Here is a 21,786-nt window from a genome sequence, read left to right as displayed (position 1 = left end):
ATATGTAAGTCTCCAACACAATTTCCCTTTGCTTTATTTAGTCTAAAGAAAATACGTTTTGTAAGCAATGTATGCAGGCATTAATCATCTAGACTCAATACTTTCAAGGTTTTTTTTTTTTTTTTTCCCCTTAAGACTTCAGGGTTGGAGGAAAACAGGCTTGGGGATTAAAGGTGAGTGTGTTCAATAGAAGTTCTAGATTTAAAATTAGAGTTTTCTGGGCTGAGGCTATAACCTGGTGGTTATAGCAAGTACAAGCCCTGGGTTAATCCCTAGTACTGTAAAATGAACTATAAATTTACAGTTTCTTTTTCCCTTCCCTTTTAGGCTCCTTCCTACCTGTTCTTATTTATTCTATCCTCCCTCAAAACTATTCCTATATTCTGTTTTTATTTTTGTTTTTTGCAGCAAATGTCCAAATCCTGTTTAGCAAGATATATGGTAGTAGAGTAATATTATACATTTAGCCATTTCAAGTACTTTTGAATTAGGCTATTTCTAAAATTGTTTAATAAAAAGTATCTTAATGGGACTGAGTCTGTATCTCACTGGTGGAGCGCTTGCAGCCTAGCATGTATGGGGCACTGGGTTTGATCCTCAGCACTGCATAGAAATAAATAAATAAAATGAAGGTATTGTATCCATCTACAACTGAAAAAATAAAAAACAAAAGTAAAATGTGCTGCAGATGAAAATCAGACATCACATTAGGGTTCATAATCCTAAACCACAGATGTCTGTTTTGTTCATAATTATAAAGAAATGTTCAACCTAAACATCATTCCTAAAGGGAAATATTTTAATAGAGAAAAGCACAAGAAAAGTGCTATTCTGTAAAGTCATTGCAAAGTCCTTTACAGACCACAGAACTGTAGAAGCAACTTTTATGATGGGATTTTTCATTTGTTTATTTTGGGTTTTGCAGGGCTGGGGACTGAACCCAGGGTCTTGCACAGGATAGGCAAGCACTCTACCACTGAGCTACACCGCTGGCCCTAGGATGTTTTACCCAACATTGTAAAATTGATCACACCCTTTCCTGGCATTGCCAGATTAATTAATTTCCTAAAAGAATCGGCAACATATGCAAGTATCAGCAGCCAAGAGGAATTTGTCAAATAATCTGACAGCTGAAACAAGGAAACCATGCAAAGTACTTCAACATATATGCCTCTTGCCATCCTGTCTCCGAGCAAGTAACCAGAACACCCTTGAGTTTTACCTTTTCATTTCTTGTTTTTTTTTTCCTAGTTGTAGATTGACTCACTGCCTTTTGTTTTTATGTGGTGCTAGGATTGAACTCAGTGCCTCATACTTGCAAGACAAGTGCTCTACCACTGAGCTACAACTCCAGCCCATTACCTCTTCATTTCTGATGCTTAAGTGTAGCGCTCTGGGCATCTTTTCCTCTTACAAGCTGTTGAGTTCTGAGGAGTGTTTAGAGTGAAATGTCTGTTTCAGTTGAGAACCCGACATTGTATCAGGCTGAGCACAGCAATATGTTCTGTCCTTACCAGCACTTTGTTTTTGTTAGTTTTGCGGGAAGATCTCACTAGGTTGTTCAGGCTGGTCTTGAACTCCTGGGCTCAAGGGATCTTTCTGTCTCAGCCTCCAGTGTAGCTGGGCCTGCAGGTGGTGCACCATGCCTGGCTTGGAAGGCACAAGTTTCTCATATCTGGCCTGGACTGCTTTGAAGGTAGCAACCCCCAGCAGGGAGCATGTCCACACCTTGCCACTACCAAGTCAAACAGAGATTCCTGGATGGCAGCTGTGAAGGAATACTGATGGATCACTGTGGAGTTGTCAGAGTTCATTTTTCAACAGAAGACACAATCTGGATTTTTATATAAGAACTTCTGGTTTTTTAAATGTTGGCAACTAATAATATTTTGAACACGACAAGGATTATTTGCAGACTGGAATTAGGCTGCAACTTGAGACTTCTGATTTTAATCCAATAACTCCAATTATAACACAAAGAGAAGGAAGCGAGGAGGGGTGGCACACGCCTATAATTCCAGTGATTTGGGAGGCTGAAGCAGGAAGATCACAAACTTGAGGCCAGCCTTGACAACTCTGCAAGACACTGTCTCAAAGTAAAAAAAGGGGAATGTAGCTCAGTGGTAGAGCATAAAAAAATGCAGAGAACTGATCTTATTGGAATTCTACAGTCATGCAGATTGAGAGCTGGCTTCCCAAATCTTGGTGTTCTCTTGCATATAACATGGTGCTGTGTATCCACTTCTGAATCTGTGAGGCTTCTCCCAGTTCCTTGATTCCTCTTTTTCCATTTTCTTTTTCCTCGTCAAAAATTTAACCTGGGCTGGGGTTGTAGCTCAGTGGCAGAGTGCTTGCCTAGCATGTGTGAGGTACTGGGTTCGATTCTCAGCACGCATAAAAATAAACAAATAAAAGCATTCTGTCCAAACACAACTACAAAAAAATTATTATTATTATTATTTAACCTTTAGTATTATTATTTTTTAATGTGGTGCTGAGGATCAAACCCAGTGCCTCACCTATGCTAGGCAAGTGTTCTACCACTGAGCTACAACCCCAGTCCACCTATCTATTTTTTTTTGCCATGCTGGGGACTGAATCCTGGGCCTCAAGCATGTGCTGAGCTACATCTCCAGTCCAATGTTCTTAAATTATTTTACCTCCTGACAGTTTCTTTTGTTCTCTCTGTGTGTGTGTATTAAAGACTGAACCCAGGGGCACTCTACTACTGAGCTATATACCCATCACTTTTCATTTTTACTTTGAGACAGGGTGAGGCTGAGTTGGCGAGGCTGGCCTCGAAGTTGTGATCCTCCTGCTTCAGCCTCCCCACTTGTTGCTGGGATTATAGGTGTGTGCCATGCACTTGGCTTTTCTCGTTTCTTTTTTTGTGATGCTGGGGATCAAATGGCCTCATGCTAGGCAAGTGCTGTATCACTGAGGTACACCCTGAGTCCACTTTGTTTTTAAAGTATTCTGCTTTATGTGAAATAAAAAGAAAAAGCTTTTCTTTTTATTGCAGTTGTTAGTGGAAGTTACACTTTAAACTCAATGTAGTACTCAGAGTACTACATTGGTGTATTTATAAAGTGTAATAATTGACTTAAAACATTTTTTTAAACATTTATAAATTTTAATGGAAATCAGCATTTTGTAAACTGCAAAAAATATAAGTAAAATCTGAACATTGATAAGTTAAGTTTGAGTTGGTGAGTTTAGATTTTTTTCTTTTCATATTTTTTTATTGGTGCATTATTTTTGTACATAATGGTGGGATTTGTTGTTACATATTTGTGCATGCAAACAATAATAATAATTGATTTAAAAGTGTTGTTTGTGGCCTTAAATCTGGACTTTTAATCCATGGGAAAGTAGACTTTCTTGGCCCCTCTTTGGTCTTGTATGTCTCTTTTCTACCTATCTTATGTCTTCTGCCCTACCTCATAGCAGGAGGCCAGACAAGGTCTGGTTTGATGTATTCTTCCTGGGGTGCCAGATGTGCGGTATGTTGTCCGATTGAGATCACTTCTAGGTCCCCATGGTCAGTCTATAGATGGCAGACCAGGGTCCAAACCTTTCACCTTCTCTTGGATGTCAGTCACACCCTTCCCAGAGGCTTTTGTGGCTCCGACTGCCTGTAGTCCTTGCTGCAATGCCTGTCCCCTTGGCATTCTGCAGCCCCTAGGTGCCGCAGGAAGCATGGGCAAGGTGGTTAGTTCCACTACCTGGAACTGTGTGTTGTAGGACACTTGTGTAATTGGGATCTCCTCAGAGTTCTTTCCTGCCCATTGCAGAGTACTGTCCTGAACTGGAGGTCATCACAGAAGCTGCTGTGGCTGGAAGTTGCCTCCTTCTCAGCTTCTTGCTAGGTTCCCATTTCCTGTAGCTCCTGGATGTCCCTCGGGATGGTCTGGCTGGGGCCCAGTCCATGACCACAGGATCCAAGATCCCATGTTTCCTACCACCTGCATGACTTGAATTGATCCTAGTTTGGTGGGGAATCTCTTCACAACTTGAGCTCTACCCATATATCCAGCACTGTTAAATACTTTCCACGTAGTATCTCATTTAATGCCCAACAGCTCTATTATATTATTTCATACTGGAAGAAATGGAGATTTAGAAGCATCAAGAAACTTGCCCAGAATGTCATATAGTCAAGGTTTGAATGCAGGACTTCAGGACTCTTTTAAAGCCTAATTCTTTCCATTGTCTCACACAGGTTCCCCTTACCCAGGTCTGAACAGCTGTAATGATGACCACACAATACCAAGTTTGGAGCAAAGCTTTTCTTTTTATTGCAGTTGTTAGTGGAAGTTACACTTTAAACTCAAGCTAAGCAACACTAAAATCATTATTTTTTTTATGAGTCAAGGATTAAAAACAAATACAACACAGAATTCTTCCATTATGCAGAATGTCAGAAAAAGGAGGAGTTGTTCTGTCACGGGACATTTTAGTGACAGTTTGGCTCAGAAGGAATCACGACTATTTATTTAACAAATTATTACAAGTGACTGAACTTTTTAAAAATTAGCTTCCTCAACCCTCCAAGTCTCACCCATAAGATTTTTTTTGTAGTAATTTTTTTTGGAAGATAGTTTAACTGAAAGTAGAAAATTTACTACCAAATCTTAAATACTGAAAACAAACACTTTTTGTTTAAAAACTTTATTTGTCTTCTTATCATAATTACATATAATCTTCAAGGGTAAAAATGACAGCCAAATCCATAGCCTGGCCCCCAAGTACACAGTGATAGGATTCAGCATTTGGTTTTCCTAATCATACAGTGATTACGTATATATTGTAGACTTGCTTTCCCATCCACTTCTAAAAAGTTCCAATTCCTCTTAAAATGTAGACAAGTTTAGTATCATTCCATACCTCATCTGGCCCCACAGCACGTTACAGATGCAGACTCACTTCCTGGTCTTAACTGATGGTGCTGTATAACCATACAACTAAAAAGGCAGCTTACAAACATTTTGAAATTATGCAGTCTTTAAATATTATAATTAATTGTTCTTACTTATGAAAAGCCAACGAAAATTATAAGGCTAGGCCAGGCATAAGACAGAGCTGCAACAGGTAGGGAAGATGAGGAAGGAGGCTTGAGAGTCCCATCATTTTGCCTTCATATCAGTAGAAATATTTGGCAAGAATATTTAGTGTGAAAAAGGTGGATGGAGAAAGAGGTTATTCTGAGTTTATGTAGTAATTCAGTTTCAAAACATACTATTATAGACCCCCCGAAATAGTAGTTCACATCTGCAATACAAATAGGCACACACGGTCAAGATGATTAAAAAGGAAAATTTAAAAGGCTACTTGTCCATCTGCAAGTGGCTCCACCCTCCCCACATGTCCTATATTTACATTTTACTCTTCAGAAAAGCCTCTTTAAAAAGAATGCTATCATCCTCCATTATTTAAGGTTTTTTAAAAAAGCAGCAGTTATCTAAAGTGAGAGCAGTTGGTAATGCTTTTGGGTGTGCGTTTGTGTGTGCATGGTGTATAATAAAAATGCTCTCTAGAGTGAGCAGATTACAATGAATGGTCCTATTGCATTTTTAGTTTCCCAAGCACTAAAGAGACAACATGTTATTATTTCCATATAAATTTAAGTAATAGTGTTCTAAACAAAATATTTACATATACATACATACACACACCACTGCTTTTTCACAACCTACAAATGCATCCATACACTGTCCATACAAATGATCTTTATTCAGAACATACAGTAATATTTTTATGCATCCATACTGAAGAGAGACATTGAAGCTACTCAATACAGCAAAAGCTGTTGAATAGTATTCCTGATCTATCAACATTAGCTATCTCACTGCAGAAGATGTACTTTTGTTCATTTTTCAAGCATAAAACTCCCCAACTCTTCATCTCCAGTACTTGAAACTCCCATTGTCCTATAAAACTAATCACAGATATCACCTTGTTAGCAATGAGTTACAAAAGTCCAACTGCCTGCAGCAAGGGAAGGCTGTATCTACAGAGATAAGCCTAAATGCTAAATGTGTCCTTACCCTGTATACCAAAAATGCATCCTTTTTTCTTAAAAAAAAAAAAAAAAAAAAATCTTGTCCCTTGCAAGAAGGAATTACTTACATCTGCAGTGATGTGCCCTTTGTAATTTCCTAGAAACAGGATCCCACTCCCCACAAAGAAAAGCATAACCTGTTGAAATGTAAGGCCCTGCCCATGATCCATGGATAACTGGATCAGAAACCTGATATCACCAATAGGTGATAAGAATTAAATTAACAGAAAGAAAAAATGGTTCACTACATATATATTTTTAACTTTCACAGATATGTGATGATTGGAATTTTTAGAGTAAAGCAAAGTTCAATTCTGCAAAGCAAAAAATAATGTTAGCACACTTTCTTTCTTAAAACAGACCCTCTATTCCAAAGAAAGGTACTGAAAATCTGCCAAGAAACAAAAGGATAACCATCTGGTCCTACAACAGCCTGTGAGGTTACCGTGTAGCAAAAGTGCCTGAAGACAACAGGCCAAATCAATATTTGAGTCTCTGATGGTCTCACCACATCTCTAACTCAAAATGCAATTGCAGCTGCCATAGCACCACTATAAGGAGTTTGGTTTTTGAAAAGCTATGCTTTTGCCAAGGATGATTACAAAGAAAAATTCAGTCTGTGTTCTGGGTATCTGGCAGAGAAGAAACAGAACAGGACACATTTATAAGGGAACACCACACTATGATAAGGCCTATGTTTCTCTTATATGTTTCATAAAATGATCCATGTTAAAGACACTTTCGCAGAGGCAAACTGGAAAGGAACCCTTTGTAACCTTTGTACACTATTCTATCATTATGAATTTCGGAGAAGCGATTCTTCTGGAGATCCCAAACATTTTCACGAACATTATCTTATACTCACAACAATTTAGTGAGGTAGGTGAGGGCAGGTATTATCACTATCATTTACCAGGGGAAATAGGCACATGAGATTAAGGAAATTGCTTGCCAAAGGACACAGCACGTCAGTGGTAGAACTATGATAAAATTCTAAGCAAAGGCATAAGATCCCCATAGCTTTTTTTCCTAACTGTGATATTCTATTTTTATTTACTTTTTAATTTTTGTGGTGCCGGAGATTAAACCCCTGGCTTCACATGTGCTACGCAAGCAATTCTACCACTGAGCTATACCCCCAGCACAAAACTATCACCTTTTAAATGTTTCTGCTTTTGAAAATACTTCAGGCATTCTCCTTTACAGCTCAGGCATGACTAAGAAATGGGTTGAGTACCTCTACAACTGAAGTCAGAATATGCAAATTAAGAGGAATGAATAGGCTAAATAGTGATTCATTCAATATAATTCATGTACATTTAAGAAGTAATATATCAGAATAAAAGTCATGAACTTTTAAAAGTTTGAATTGGGGAAAGATTTATTAAAAGCATAAACTAGCCTGCCACAGTGGCATAGACCTGACATCCCAGCTACTTGGGAGGCTGAGACAGGAAGGTTCAAGGCCAGTTTTGACAATTTGGTAAGACCCTGTGTCAAAATAAAAATAAAAAGGGCTAGGGATGTAGCTCAGTGATAAGAGTACCCCTAGGTTCAACCTCAAGTTCTGAAAAAGAATTGAGAATAATTTTATCACTTTGCTATAAAATATTATGGATAAATTCTCTCATATTATCACTATAACTAGCAAAAAAACATATGGCTAGAGACAATACCTGCAGCATTAATACTTTCAATCTTTTTTTTAAAATTTTAACTGAGTTAGAATTTCTTTTTATCTACATTAACTATGGTTACATGTTAATGATTTTTATTATGTCTTTGTTTTACATTTTGCCCCTTTTATGTTTAACTGTGTATGTCTATGTGAGTGTATATGAGGGGAGAGACAAAGAACTTTATGATTCATAAATGACATTAAAAACACTGATAGTATCACAACTAAGAATGGTGGTACTTAAATAAACCAACACACCTGCAATCCCAGTGACTCAGGAGGCTGAGGCTAAGGATCCCAAGTTCAAGGCCAGCCTGGGCAACCTTGTGAGACCCTGTCTCAAAATAAAAAAATCAAAGCACTAGGAATTAGCTCAGAGGTAGAGCACTCCTGGGTTCAATCCCCAGTGCCGGGAAACAAACAAAAATGCTAAAACATTCTATGAAATTATAACTCCTGGCGTGTGATCCCCCTTCCCAGAGTATTTTAAAGACCTATAGAAGAATTCCACATAAACTACCTCTAAATCCTTTTTCTTCTCTTCTTTTTTTTTTTTCCCCTAAAGAGAAAGAAGGTGTTGCAGCCTGGGCTAAAACATGAGAAAGCTCCTGGAAAACTTTAGAGAATCTTGGCAGGATAAACTAGTGGAATACAGTTAGTGCCTGCTGTTCCTGGTTTTGTATTTTTGTGTTTTTTAGTTTTTGGATCCTGGGATAGAACCCAGGTCCTCTGACATGCTAATAAGCACATGCTTTACCATTAAGCTGTACTTCCAGTCCCCTATATTTCTGGTTTTTAAATTTGAAAAAGAACACATGCACATTTGCAGGGTCATCATCGATAACATGAGATCATTCCCAGTCTGTGAAACAGGGAGATATTTGCAATTAATTACCACTGGAAATCAAGTTTGTTGCTACTAAAACCAAAGTTTACTCTTGTTAACTCCCTGGGACCAAACTGTATCCATTAGCCTGATGGGACTGTTGACCCCAAAATTCCTTCTTTTTTTGGAGTACCAAGAATTGAACTCAGGGATGCTCAACCACTGAGCCACATCCCCAGCCCTATTTTGTATTTTATTTAGAAACAGGGTCTCACTGAGATGCTTAGTGCCTCGCTTTTGCAGAGGCTGCCTTTGAACTCGTGATCCTCCTACCTCAGTCTCCCAAGCTACTGAGATTACAGGCGTGCACCACTGTGTGTGGCCCCAAATTCCTTCTTCATTACATCCTACCACTATTTCCCCAGACCCTTTGCCAGAAACACTTTTTATCTAGGTGAGACTTCCTTGTCTGGAAAGGCCCAGACTGCTGTTTTCTAAAGAAAGAAGGAGAGTGGGAACTACATTGAGAGTGATGCCATTGTTCTACTTGAGGATAAGTATTTCATTTAATCCTTCACAATAATTCAGAAGCACCTTCTAAGACTTATCTAACTTGCCCATACCAGATGCAGCTCTGGGTCTAGGACACCACTTAACACAGGTAGAGTTCAGAAGCGCTCTTCTTAGGTCTCTTTTATTGGTCCACATAGCAAGAGTCGCTCTATTAATATGTGGGTGTGAGGCAAATATTAAACAACTGTAAGGTTTCTGTCCAAGAATTCCAGCAAAGAAACCTCCTTATTCCTCCTCATTACATACTCACACAACCCCACTAGTCTGTTTCTTTACAAAGGCCCCTGTCTTCACAGATTTTTTGGTCACAGATTCTTATAATAGAGAAAGGTAGAATCACATATGCAACATTTTTACAGAAAGAGTCTTTCCTTCTTTGGTTTGAAAAGACTATTAAAGAGCTAAATTCAGGGATTGTTTGTTCTTCCAATCGAAAGTCATGAAGTGAAGATGAAAGTTTTATACACTAAACATCAAACTAATTTCCCTCTCTAGTTTTTGCTGCAGCCTCTTAAATGTCAAACATAAAGTTACAGATGTCCACACAGTCAATTTCTGGAAAGAATACAACAAATGCAAAGTTCTAATGACCAACTTTCCCATCTGTTTTCTACTCATGAGACTTTTCATGGCAGTTCTTTTTTTTGGATCGCCTCTTACTTACTGCACAAATACTTCTTTCTGAAGAGGCGAGATTCAAATATAAACAAGCCTTACAATACTTCCCTCTGTTTATACAGTACTGATGCCAGGTATGTGGATTTATGAAGCCAACCAGTTAAAATAAGCTCTGTGTGCCAGGTTCCCATGAACTTGAGGAAGGAAAAGGGAAAATACAGGAATAGAGGTAATTCGTCCACCAAAATTATGCGCCTGTCAACCTAAGACAATGTGAAATGTAATAAATAAAACTATTGAAATTATAAGTGCAATCAATATCCTTAAAAGAACGACTTATGCTTGCAGAAAAATATATGTCTGCTTGAAACATATTTAGTTTTTACTTACTAGTAACAAATTCCTATAATGAGTCCTAATCTTCAATGAGTACTTGATGTGGGGGTGAAGGAAATAACTCAGAGTAGTATATTATAAATTATGTAACTGGGAAAAAGACAAAAGAAATGATATGCTGACTCATCTTAAGCTGTAACATTTTATATAATATAAAAATAAAATTTTCCCCTTTATAATTCCAGGAAACTTTCCCATTTCCCTCCCTCTCTCAGTGGAAGAATAGAATACAGTACAGCACAGTGTCATACATTGAGTCCCAATAGTTTGGAATTTAAAACTTAAGAGGTTGAGATACAAGTTATCTTTTAAACAATTTTTTTGGTGGTGCTAGGGATGGAACCAGGGCCTCATGCATGTTTTTTCTTACAGGAAAAAAAATTCCTTACCAAGCAAACTCATAGTGCAAAAATACAATGAAAATATTTTACCTTCTTAAGGGAATATACTCTTCTCATGCACTTTATTAAAAAAATTTATATGCCAATAGAAATAATGTTGATTTATTCACTAGGAATCTGGAGTAACTATATATGCTTGAAATTAATATTCTATAATCATTTTTTCATTGCTTTCTGATTAATTCACATTCATACATTACTAGTAAAAACTTTAATTAGCTGAAATACTCTACAGAATCAGGTCATATCCGTGACACTCTCTGGCTATGTAAACTGGTACTCAGGAGTTGAATCAACTTTTTTTGAGGGGGACTGGAGACTGAACCCAGGGGTGCTTTACCACTGACTGATGACTGACATATCCAGCCTTTTTAAAAATTTTGAGACAGAATCTCCCTAAATTGCCTCCAACTTGTGTCCTCTTACCTCAGCCTCCCCAGTTGCTGGGATTATAGGCATGTGGCACCACAACTGTTTGAATCAACTTTAAAAGTATGCTAGGAAGCAGGGCACAGTGGTGCACGCCTGTAATCCCAGTGGCTCTGGAGTGGAGGCAGGAGGATCGCAAGTTCAAAGCCAGCCCCAGCAATTTAGCGAGGCGCTACTCAACTCAATGAGACTCTGTCTCTAATAAAAAATACAAAATAGGGCTAGGGATGTGGCTCAGTGGTCTAGTGCCCCGAAGTTCAATCCCCGGAATCCCCTCCTGCAACAACAAAAAAACAAGTATGCTAGGAGCCAGGCTCCTACCAATAATCCTAGTGACTGGGGAGGCCCAGACAAGGGGATTCCAAATTCTAGGCCATCCTCAGCAATATAGCAAGGCCCTTAATAACTTATCAAGGCTATCTCAAAATAAAAAAAAAAAGAAGCTGGGGATGTAGTTCAGTGGTAAAGCACTCCTGGGTTAAATTCTCGGTACCAAGCAGGAAAAGAAAGTATGCTAGGAAAAGAAAGGAGTAATAAATCTTCCATATAATTATGGAGGGAAAAATCCCATTTCAAAGTCAATTATTAATGACTTCAGGATCATCTGCTATTTATTTTCCTGACCTATAAAAATGATATCATAATCTTAATGCTGAACAATGTACCTAAAGTTAAAAAAAGAAATTAAACAATGAATTATTCAACAACTTTTCCAAAAACTGCAAACAGGTAAATAAATCCAACATGTTAGTGTTAGTTTACTACTAAGAAAAAAGAAATAAGATCTAAAAGCCCCACTTACCCTCCACACATAGAAATCTACCTAAAGACTGTCTTTAATGCCCACTATATAAATAACGTTAAATAGTCTAAGTTATAAAATAAAGTTAATGGTTTTATTGGTAAAAATCCAAACTCTAAATTAGTAGTTTGTTTGATATATTAACACACCATCTTAATTTTTGCTAATATTACAAAGAAAGAGGAAAGCTAGAAATATCTATAAAAATAAAATACCTTAAACCAACATTGAAGCAAAATGTAAAGGTTGCACAAATTGCCAATAAATATAATCATCACAATAGAAAAATTAATCTTAAAAAAATAAACTCATAATTGCTATTAAGACATTATAAAAATGAAAAAGTTTAATGTGCATGTATATTTGCAAAGACACAATACACTCCAAATGGTCAGTGTTATTTTACTGTCATTACATAATGCAGCATATAAAGTTACTGAGGTGTGTATTTATATTTATTTTTAGTCTGCTTATTTTATGGAGGAATGCTCACCAAATTCACCAGAACTTGTTAAGTAATCATTTACTGCTGTTTACTGCTTCTTAATACAGGGAAAAATTGGTTTGTTAGATTACCAGATTTCTAGTAAGTATAAATGGTCCTTCTATCTTCCTTTCTTTTGCTTATCTCCTCCAAAGCCCCAATTTGCACATGTGTGAATACACATACAGAGTGTGTGTGTGTGTGTGTGTGTGTGTGTGTGTGTGTGTATTTTTTTCCTTTTTTCTTTTTACAGTGCCCGGGGGAATGTACCCAGGGACTCAAGCATACTCAATATGCATTCTACAAATGAGTTCTACCACTGATCTATATCCCCAGTCCCATGTTCTATTTTTAAATAACTTATCATCATGTCCTTTTAAATGTACTGTAGTCATTTTTCATGGTTCCCCCACCTTAGGTGCAGTGGGGTGGAGAGAAAGAATTTTTAGTGCAGAGCTGGGATGTAGCTCAGTGGCAAAGCACTTGCCTAGCATGTTCAAGGTCCTGAGTTCAATCCCCAGTACCACAAACAAACCAACAACAACAACAACAACAAACCCCCAAAACCCCACATACACAAAAAAAACCCTACAAAAAACAAAAACAACAAAAACAAAACAAAAAACCCAAACCAAAACAAAGCCAAAAAACAAAACAAACACCTACTTCAGTGTCAAAAAAAAAAAAAAAAAAGAAAAAAGAAAATTTCCCTAGAGACATAATCATTTTGCTTGCTTTCTTAAACTGATCTCAATGATGACTTAGCTCTCCCTGTATAAGCATTCTTCCTTAATAATGATAATTAGAAAAGGTTACAGCCAGCAATCTATGCTGAAAAAAATGGAAAGGTAGCCTATGACATATAATTCCTGGCAGGGTTCTTTTCCTTAGGATACTTGCTACAATACTCATCGTCTTGGTAAGAAGTTAAGTAGATTTGCTGTTTTATATGCATTATAGGTTACCTTAAACACAGGTGAGAATTAAAAGGGTTAATCTGTTAAAATTTTTATTTTCAAATTTACATGATAAATTTGGTGAGCATTTACCTAGATATTTTACTGCATAATAGTATTCCTTGTTCCCCTGACCAGATTTAGGACAATGAATAACATTATTTATATGAAACTGTCATACTCTTGAAGTTCTAAAATAATTTGTCTTCCAAATTTTTAGTGTCATGAGAACTGAAAAATAAAATTCTACAGCACCATCTTCTGAAAAGGCACTTTCTAAGAACCGCCTTGTTTTAAAAAATGATTTAAAAATTCAATTCAAAGTCTACTGAAGAATATCTTTGCTTTACTGAGAATATAACACAGCTACATTAGATTTTGGTTACCTCAGACATTGGTTTCAAAAAGGAAGGGAGCCCAATGATTGGACAGATGATTTGAGAAGACCCTAAATTTGTCATATTTGTTACCTAATACTTCAGTAGGGTTTGTCATGGGTAAATTTCAACCCTCCATATTAAATTTATTATTTTTCTATCTTTAATTCAAATAAAAATTGTTAACAAAAAGATCTTGGAGATTTAATCAACAGTGTAAAAATTTAGAGCACTGTTTTTGATGGGTAAAGGAAAAATTTTTAAGCTAGCAGCAGATAATAGTAGAATAAGCCTTGACTATTAAAAATGAAACACTGTAAATTATAAATTTAAATGTACCATTTTTAAAAGTAGGAAAAAAGTAAAAAATATTTTTCCCTTTGTGAGATCTATCTCTTTCACTCTCCCCAGCCCTATCCCCCTTCTGGGACTTAACTTGTCATTCATTAATCACAGTACCATTTCTAATATTGTCACTGAACAAGAATGTTCCCAGTATAAACAGAAATTTAAAAAATCCCCTTTAATTTTTTTTTTGGAAAATTATGTGAATTCTGTAATGATTTTTACAATCTATGCTTGGCCTATTTTTTGATTTCTATAGCCCACAAAGGCGCTTTATAAGATCAAATGAGAGGGAAATAGCAAAACAAAGACACACCCTAAATCAGGGTGATACAACCTCACTTGATATAAAGTCCCCCAACTATTACTATTGAAGCTTTAATATATCCACAAATTCTCAAAAAGAACTAACAATCTGTATGGATAAAAAAGCTGAAATAGCATGGTGGTGCACCCCTGTAATCCCAGCAGCTCGGGAGGCTGAGACAGGAGGATCAAAAGTTCAAAGCCAACCTCAGCAATGGTGAGGCGCTAAGTAAGCAACTCAGTGAGACCCTGTCTCTAAATAAAAGACAAAATAGGGCTGGGGATGTGGCTCAGTGGTCAAGTGCCCCTGAGTTTAATCCCCAGTACTCCCTCCCCCGTGAAAAAAAAAAAAAAGCTGAAATAAAGATGCTGGACTAATGATTTCTTTTTGCAGCTTGATGAGCTCATATAATTTAAGTGGCAAGGTACTGTTAAGGGCAGTCTTTTTTTCTTCAATAGGAGAAAATCTAAGAGGATGATTTAGGTAAACATTTAACTCAGATTTAATGACACAATGAAAATTATGCAGAGTTGTCAGTTATATTATCAAGTTTCCGATAGGAAGACTATAAAATGTTCTAGCCATGTCCAAACGGCTATTGAATTTCATAAAAATCACTGCTCTCCACAAAGTCATGAGCCTCTGAAAAGATCCACCCATTTCTTGATGTCTATTCTGGAATTCAGATTTACTATTGGCACAGAGTGCTTGCTCACTTTCTCTGATGCTGGGATCCTCTGCCAGCCCTTTCTACAAAGTAGCAGCTCAGCTTTTATTTCCCTAAGCATATGATAAGTCTTGTCATGATTCCCAATCAGTCATGTCTGTCATCCTGAAATCCATCAGAGAAGATACAAGTCAACATTAGGTCACAGTGGATCACAAAGGATCTAGTTTGGAAAACTTCCATTGGTCTAGAAGACTGGATAGAGATGAATCTTTGTTGAGGGGCCTTCCCAAACACCCAGTCCATGCCCACTAGAATCCATTCTACACTCTCTTCTAAGCAGAGAAATAAATTAATAGGTTATAAATAAGAATATTTTCATGGAACTTGTAATATAGTTTTTCTAAGAAACTTATTAAAAGGTAACTATTAAAAAGGGCATCTGTATTTCTGTGAAAATGTGCCAAAAACCAGTACTGAGGAGGCGGAGGTACCCTTTTTCAAAGTATAAAAGTAAAAATCTATGTGTCTAAAACAGGGATATTCTAATAATAAATTGAAACTAAAATGGCAGCACCCTGTGTTACCTTGATATCTCATGTCCTCAAATCGTAGAAAAACAACAAAAAGGGTCTAATAGTAGCCTTGAATCCTGCTCATCTCCTTATTGTTTAGTGCAGTAAATGTTGACTGGAATAAATATAGCAGCTACAGTATTATAAATGTGTGGTCCTCAATGCCAGTAATGTGATACTGTAATATAATAACATACATAGGGCACTTTACATAGACAACTTTACCATCAAGAATATATATTAAATTTCTAATTATTCTGTTTTTTGTTTGTGGTGCTGGGATTGAGCCTAGGGCCTTGCACATGCTTAGCAAGTACTGTACCACTGAGCTATACACTCAGTCCAAACTCATAATTCTTCACATAAAATCATTATATCAGTTTCCGTGACTGACATTTTAAAGTCACTCTCATGAGATACAACACAGAAAACAGCAGATCAAAATTTAGCATTCATCATATAGTTAAAGAATAAGTGCAAGGGTAGAAACGTCATTGTGAGTTTCATGTTTTTTTTTTTGTTGTTTTTTTTAAACAGAAAAGATTAGGAATTCTATCCAGAGTGCAAAAATAACTAGAACAATTTTCAAGAGGTGACTGCCACTTAGTCTTATATCTTAAAATTCAAAGCACAGGTTTCTTATAATTAAGTTTGGTATACCAACTTATTAGTAAGCAAAATAGAAATTTACTAGACATATTCTTCCAAGTTAAGAATCTTAAACCAGCAATGCTGAATAATTTAAGAGCACTCTAAAATAGAAATCACTCAAAAGGTAAAACTTTATATTTTAGAAAAAATATTTCTCCTCTTAAAAAAGTCCTTCCAAATAGATTTAAATTAAGGGCTTCACTTTAGCCAATGTGAGCCTAAGTGACTGAAAATTAGGTAAAGTAGTAAACAGGGACATGGTATCCACAGTTGCTCCCTAAAGTCTCTCACATGAATATGTACAGATGCCACAGACAAAGGAAGATGGTTTTATTTATATTAAGCAAGCATAAACCAAGTTTTTACATTTAGGATATACTATTTTCTTTTCTTTCCTATGTTCTTGACTATATTCATGAAACTTCAATATAAAAAAACAGCCAGGTGTGGTGCATACCTGTAGTCCCAGCTACTGGGAAGGCTCAGGTGGGAGGATTACGTGAGCCTCTGAGTTTGAAACCAGTCTGGGCCACACAGTGAGACCCTGTCTCAAGAAACAAACCAAGACAAAACAAAAATTAAACAAACAAAAAACCCAAACACGTTTTAAAAGAATTTTTGGGGAGAAGATGAGAGAAGGCTTGAAGAAACAAAATATATATACTATACAAATATTATCTCATGTAAAGTGCTTTGAAACAGTGTTGTAAATTGCATTTCAGATACTTCAAAATAATAATCATACAAAATACAGTACTTTTTTAGTTTTCTGGCAAAGGGACAAAAGACTTCATACCTGTTGGAGGACATGGGCTCAGATTTTAGGCTCAAAATACAGTAAATAGGCAATAATAGTGGATTACAGGTGTGAGAAAAACTAAAGGTCTAAATCCATTAGTTTTCATGTGCAGATGGAATTCTGAAAGGCTAACACCAATGCCCACTGGAAACGATCTGTAATACCTATACTTTGAACCAGTGTTAAAAAACAAAACAAAACAAAAAACCCTCAAATGCAATTTTTATGAGTTACAAAGTGCAAAGCTCCCCTGACTCCAATGGTACTGATAAACTTGGTTTTGAAAGATTAATAGTACTTTTTAAGTATTTTAAAGTGAAATCAATAAAACAAAAGTTCCGTAAAAAGTTTTCCTCACATTTCAGTATTTTAACTCATTTAAAATGATCAATGTCTTAAATTCCTTTGTCACCATCACCTTAATTTTGAAAAGAAAGTTACATTAGTGATAAATCAGCAGAAAAATCTTTTAAAAATACCATTCTGTATTCTGTATATTCCTGATTAATTTTAGTAAATAAAATGGGTACTTTGCCCATATGATTCTTCAACAAACATGATCTATTTTCAAATAATTTAAAAATCTTTTAAATCTTAAGCTCTTCACTAAATCAAAGTTCAACTTTATTTCTGATATTCAAGGTCAGACTCATTTAAATAATTTTACTTCCTTCGTTTTCATTATAAATTTTAAAAGACATGCATTAAAATTGAAAATTACGAAACTTTCCTTCTGCAATTAAGGCTGGATTACTTTGCCCTTTTAAAATAATGGAGGTGCCTGTTTTTCCTACTATCCATTGTAAAGATGTCAAACAGACACAACTGTCCTTTAAAACTGCTTATTGCACTAAAAATAGCAAAAACATGTTGTCGGTTCTTAAAATAAGCATGATTATATTTCTATAAAAGATGTTGCCAATACAGTTCTATAATTATTAAAGCACTATTCTAATAAATATAAAAGAAAAGGAAGCTGTACTTCAAAACACATACATATATGTTTATATATACACACATACATATATATAAAAATATATATATATGAAAATCACATTAAGGTATGAGAGGCAGCAAGTAAACTAGCAAAAAACAAAATGCACCCCTCCACAACAATCCCTTCTCTCTCTCTTTCTCTCTCTGTCCCCCCACACACACAATTTCAGAGGCCTCAACCCTACAGAGTTCCAATCTTTCAAAATATTTACCATTTATAAAAGATTTAAGGGATTTTCATGTGTAACTCATAGAAACAGAAGGTTTTAGAATTACATAACGCTTATCAGAGAGAAAAAGTGACAACTTCTGACAAGGTTTTATATTTATAGCAGCTTCAACAAACTCACTAAAGAAAAGGAATCATTTGGGTTGCTACTGCTTATGTACACATTGCACAAATGGCAAATATAAGTTCAGAGCAGGAGGGAGAGACACACGCTCATACAAAACGCAGTATCAAGAGTTGAGGACTCAGAACTGTGTATGAGATAGAAGACAGGTATAAGGTGTGCAAAATAAAATAGAAATCTATAGTTTGCCATGCTTCACATTCAAATGAATCATACATGTGAACATCTGAATGTCACTGATAGCATTAATGAAAAAAATGTAGACGAAGGCAAGGAAGGTAGAGAGGAAAATAAAGGTGGTAGTGAGGGGAGAATAAAAGGGAAAGAAAGCTCCCCACTGGAATGAACTACAAAATATATACACAGACACATATATATCTATTATCTAGATTCAGATATATATGCATATGAAGTATACATGTATATATTTTAAAAATACACAGACTCCTTTTACAAGAATATATGAACACACATTAATTTTTTTGCACACATAGTTGTGAACAATCACTTTGATTATTCGTATAGGTATGTGTTTTTAAACCATCATTTACTTTTTCTTTACTTTTTTTTTGCAAAGATAGTTGTGCTGCCAAGCAACTTGAGGTAAAGGCATTAAAAGGGTTAGACTATAAGAAGTGAAAACAAAACAACTGCGATACTTCCTACAGGAGACCGCACAAAAAGCAGCTGGCTGGTTTTATATTGCATAATGGTGCTGCGTTCCTCGATGAAGTAAACAATTTCCTTCTATCAACATAAGAAGCAGACATCCACACAGCACTGGCTTCTGTATGGTTGGAGGTGTCCCTACTCAATCAACTCACTCAAAACATACGTTGTGTCGACGCATCTTTCAGTTCTTCCTTGGACTTAAGCAAAGTACATTGTGCGTAAGGTATCTTGGTGAATCTGTACAGCCTTGGCAAGAGCTTGTGGATCTCGCCCATTGCTCTGTCCTGAAACGTGGCTTCCTTCAGCACTATAAGAGAAGTGGCAATGAACATAAAAACAAACCTATTCTGATATAATAATTTTGAAAAATATTACTTTTTAGAAAAATTTCAGAAATACTAAAAACTAAAGACTATCTGTAAAAAATAATAAATGCTGTGTCCATCACCTAGTTTCAGTAATTAAGCTCAAGCATAATTTTGCTTTACTTCTCTTATTTCCCCAGAATTAGTTAGAAGCAAATCCTAGACATCATTTCATTTTCTCTCTCTCTCTCTCTCTCTCTCTGTGTATGTGTATCACTTTCTTTCCCTTTTATTCTCCCCTCACTACCACGTTTATATATACATATCACTTTTATTATTACCAATAATAATGGATTAACACGGTAAATCAACTAAATCACTGTGTAGATAGCATATTTCAATATAAAATCTTATCTTCGGCAATCAATTGGATTATCACTTTTCATATGGCTCACTGACTCTTCTCTGATGGCTTATGGAACTTCAATTCTAAATGGCAGTACCTTATTATAAACAGAGATACTTATACATGGAAGCACTTAAAGACATTTCCTAAGTAAATCAGACCACATTTGGATTTGGGTTAGAATGTATATTTACTATGGTTTTATGTTACCTGTCGTGTTCTTTGTCCACAAGATGATATCTGGCTCTGAATGCTACCAGGTGAGCATAATACGCTGGTGCAGGTATAGAAACAGATCGTGTACAGCGTACGTAAGTGTGGCAGAGCTGGTAAGTTAGCAGCTGAAGTTCATCTGCAGTAAAGCAGTTATCATCCCATAAAACATGGTAGTGTGAAGGACGGCTGGTACCCTTTGAAGAAGACAAGGGCATATTTTGTTGATTTCTAACCTTTTAAATAAATCTTCAGCAGAGACTATGTTATATAATAATGATTGGCACATTAATTAGTAAAATGTATTATAATTTAATAATCAACTAAAAATTTTAGTTGATTTTGGATATATACTGAAAAGGAGTGAAAGCAAGGACTCAAATGGATGTTTGTATATCTATGTTCATAGTACATTATGCACAATAACCAAAAAGGGGAAGCTACTCAAGTGTCCATCAGTGGAGGAATGGGTAAATAAAATGTATTACATAGATACAACATAACATTATTTAACTTGAAAAAGGAAGAAAATTCAACACATAATACAACATGGATAGACTTGAAGACATGTTCAATGAAATAAACCAGTCATAAAAACAGAAATATTGTATGATTCATTTATATGTGGTACCTAAATTAGTAAAATTAACAGAGAGAGTAGAATGTATTTGCTGAAAGCTAGGGGGAGGAAAAAATGAGGGATTTAGTGAGTGTAATGTGACAGAGAAAGTGAAAACTTTCTGCAGATAAATGATGATGATGATGGTTATCCAACAATGCGAATATACATAATGCCAGAGAACTGTAGGCTTACAAATGGCCAAAATGGTAAATCTAAGTTTAGGTCCTTTTTTTTTTTTTTTTGTTACTGAGGATTGAACTCATGGGCACTCAACCATTGAGGCACATCCCCAGCACTTTTTCCTATTTTATTTAGAGACAGGGTCTTACTGAGTTGCTTAGTGCCTTGCTAATAAGTTGCTGAGGCTGGCTTTGAACTCATGATCCTCTGGCCTCAGCCTCCCTTGCAGCTGGGATTACAGGTATGTGCCACTGGTGCCTGGCTAAGTTTAGGTACATTTTAACATTCACACACACACAAACCATTTAGTTGAGCTCCTGTGTTCCAGTTACTATGTATTCAAAGAAAAACAAGTCAACAAAGTAAACAATTTCTTTTCTTTTAGAAAACATTACTTATTAGAGTAGGAGATAGAGTATAAACAATTATAAAACAACTAATAAATGGTTATAGTACTACTGGTCATATGTAGTCCTTTATAGGAATACCAAAGAAAGTAAATATAGGGGTAAACATGGGGATGCTTCACTAGGTGGGAATGTGTGAGATTTGACACTCCCCGCCCCCCACCCCCAGCTTTTTTTAAGCAGTTAGGGAGAGGAGACATCGAAGAATAAACAGCCTTAAAAAAAGCTGGGTATGGTGGTACATGTCTATAATCATAGCTACTCAGGAGGCTGAGGCAGTAGGATTTCGAATTCAAGGCCGTCTCAGCAATTTAGTGAGACTCTGTCTCGAAATAAAAAAAAAAAAAAGTGTTGGAGCACCACTGGCTTCAATCTCCAATACTGGAGGGGAAAAAAAGTACAAGGGGCATAACATTTCATGGCATATTTATAGAATAGCTAATAGACTGGTATGAGCAGAGCACAGGGGATAAGGGAAAAAAGATGAAGTTTCAAATTTAGAATCCAGCTGAATGACAAGCTAAGAAATTTGGAATTTCACCAATGAGTGGCAGGGAAAGTACTGCAGTTAGGAGAGTTTTTAGGTATAATGAGATGGGCTTGTTTTTCTTTTTAAAATAACAATAGCAATAATATGGAGGAAAGATTAGAAATAAGAAGAGGCTGAAAGCACAGTGAGCAGACAGA

The 21,786-nt window shown here is 36.1% G+C and overlaps 1 protein-coding gene across 5 annotated transcripts in view; it reads right to left on the bottom strand.

Moving 5' to 3' along the window:
- Window positions 1–6,082: 6,082 nt before the first annotated feature.
- Window positions 6,083–21,786, bottom strand: part of LOC114094375 (protein argonaute-3) — a 114,506-nt gene continuing 98,802 nt past the window's right edge. For 4 of the 5 annotated variants that reach the window (XM_071617677.1, XM_071617678.1, XM_071617680.1 and 1 more), the window contains 2 exons: window positions 19,888–20,087; window positions 6,083–19,273 (listed from right to left, as the gene is read on the bottom strand). In XM_071617677.1, coding sequence (XP_071473778.1) covers window positions 19,165–19,273; window positions 19,888–20,087 — 309 coding nt within the window. In that variant the 3' untranslated portion in view covers window positions 6,083–19,164. The remainder of the gene's footprint in view (window positions 19,274–19,887; window positions 20,088–21,786) is intronic. The other variant, XM_027937513.2, reaches the window with a different exon arrangement.

The sequence above is a fragment of the Marmota flaviventris genome, chromosome 10 (assembly GCF_047511675.1).
Source record: "Marmota flaviventris isolate mMarFla1 chromosome 10, mMarFla1.hap1, whole genome shotgun sequence".
In the NCBI taxonomy this organism is placed as follows: Eukaryota; Metazoa; Chordata; class Mammalia; order Rodentia; family Sciuridae; genus Marmota; species Marmota flaviventris.
This window is presented reverse-complemented; position numbering and strand designations above follow the sequence as displayed.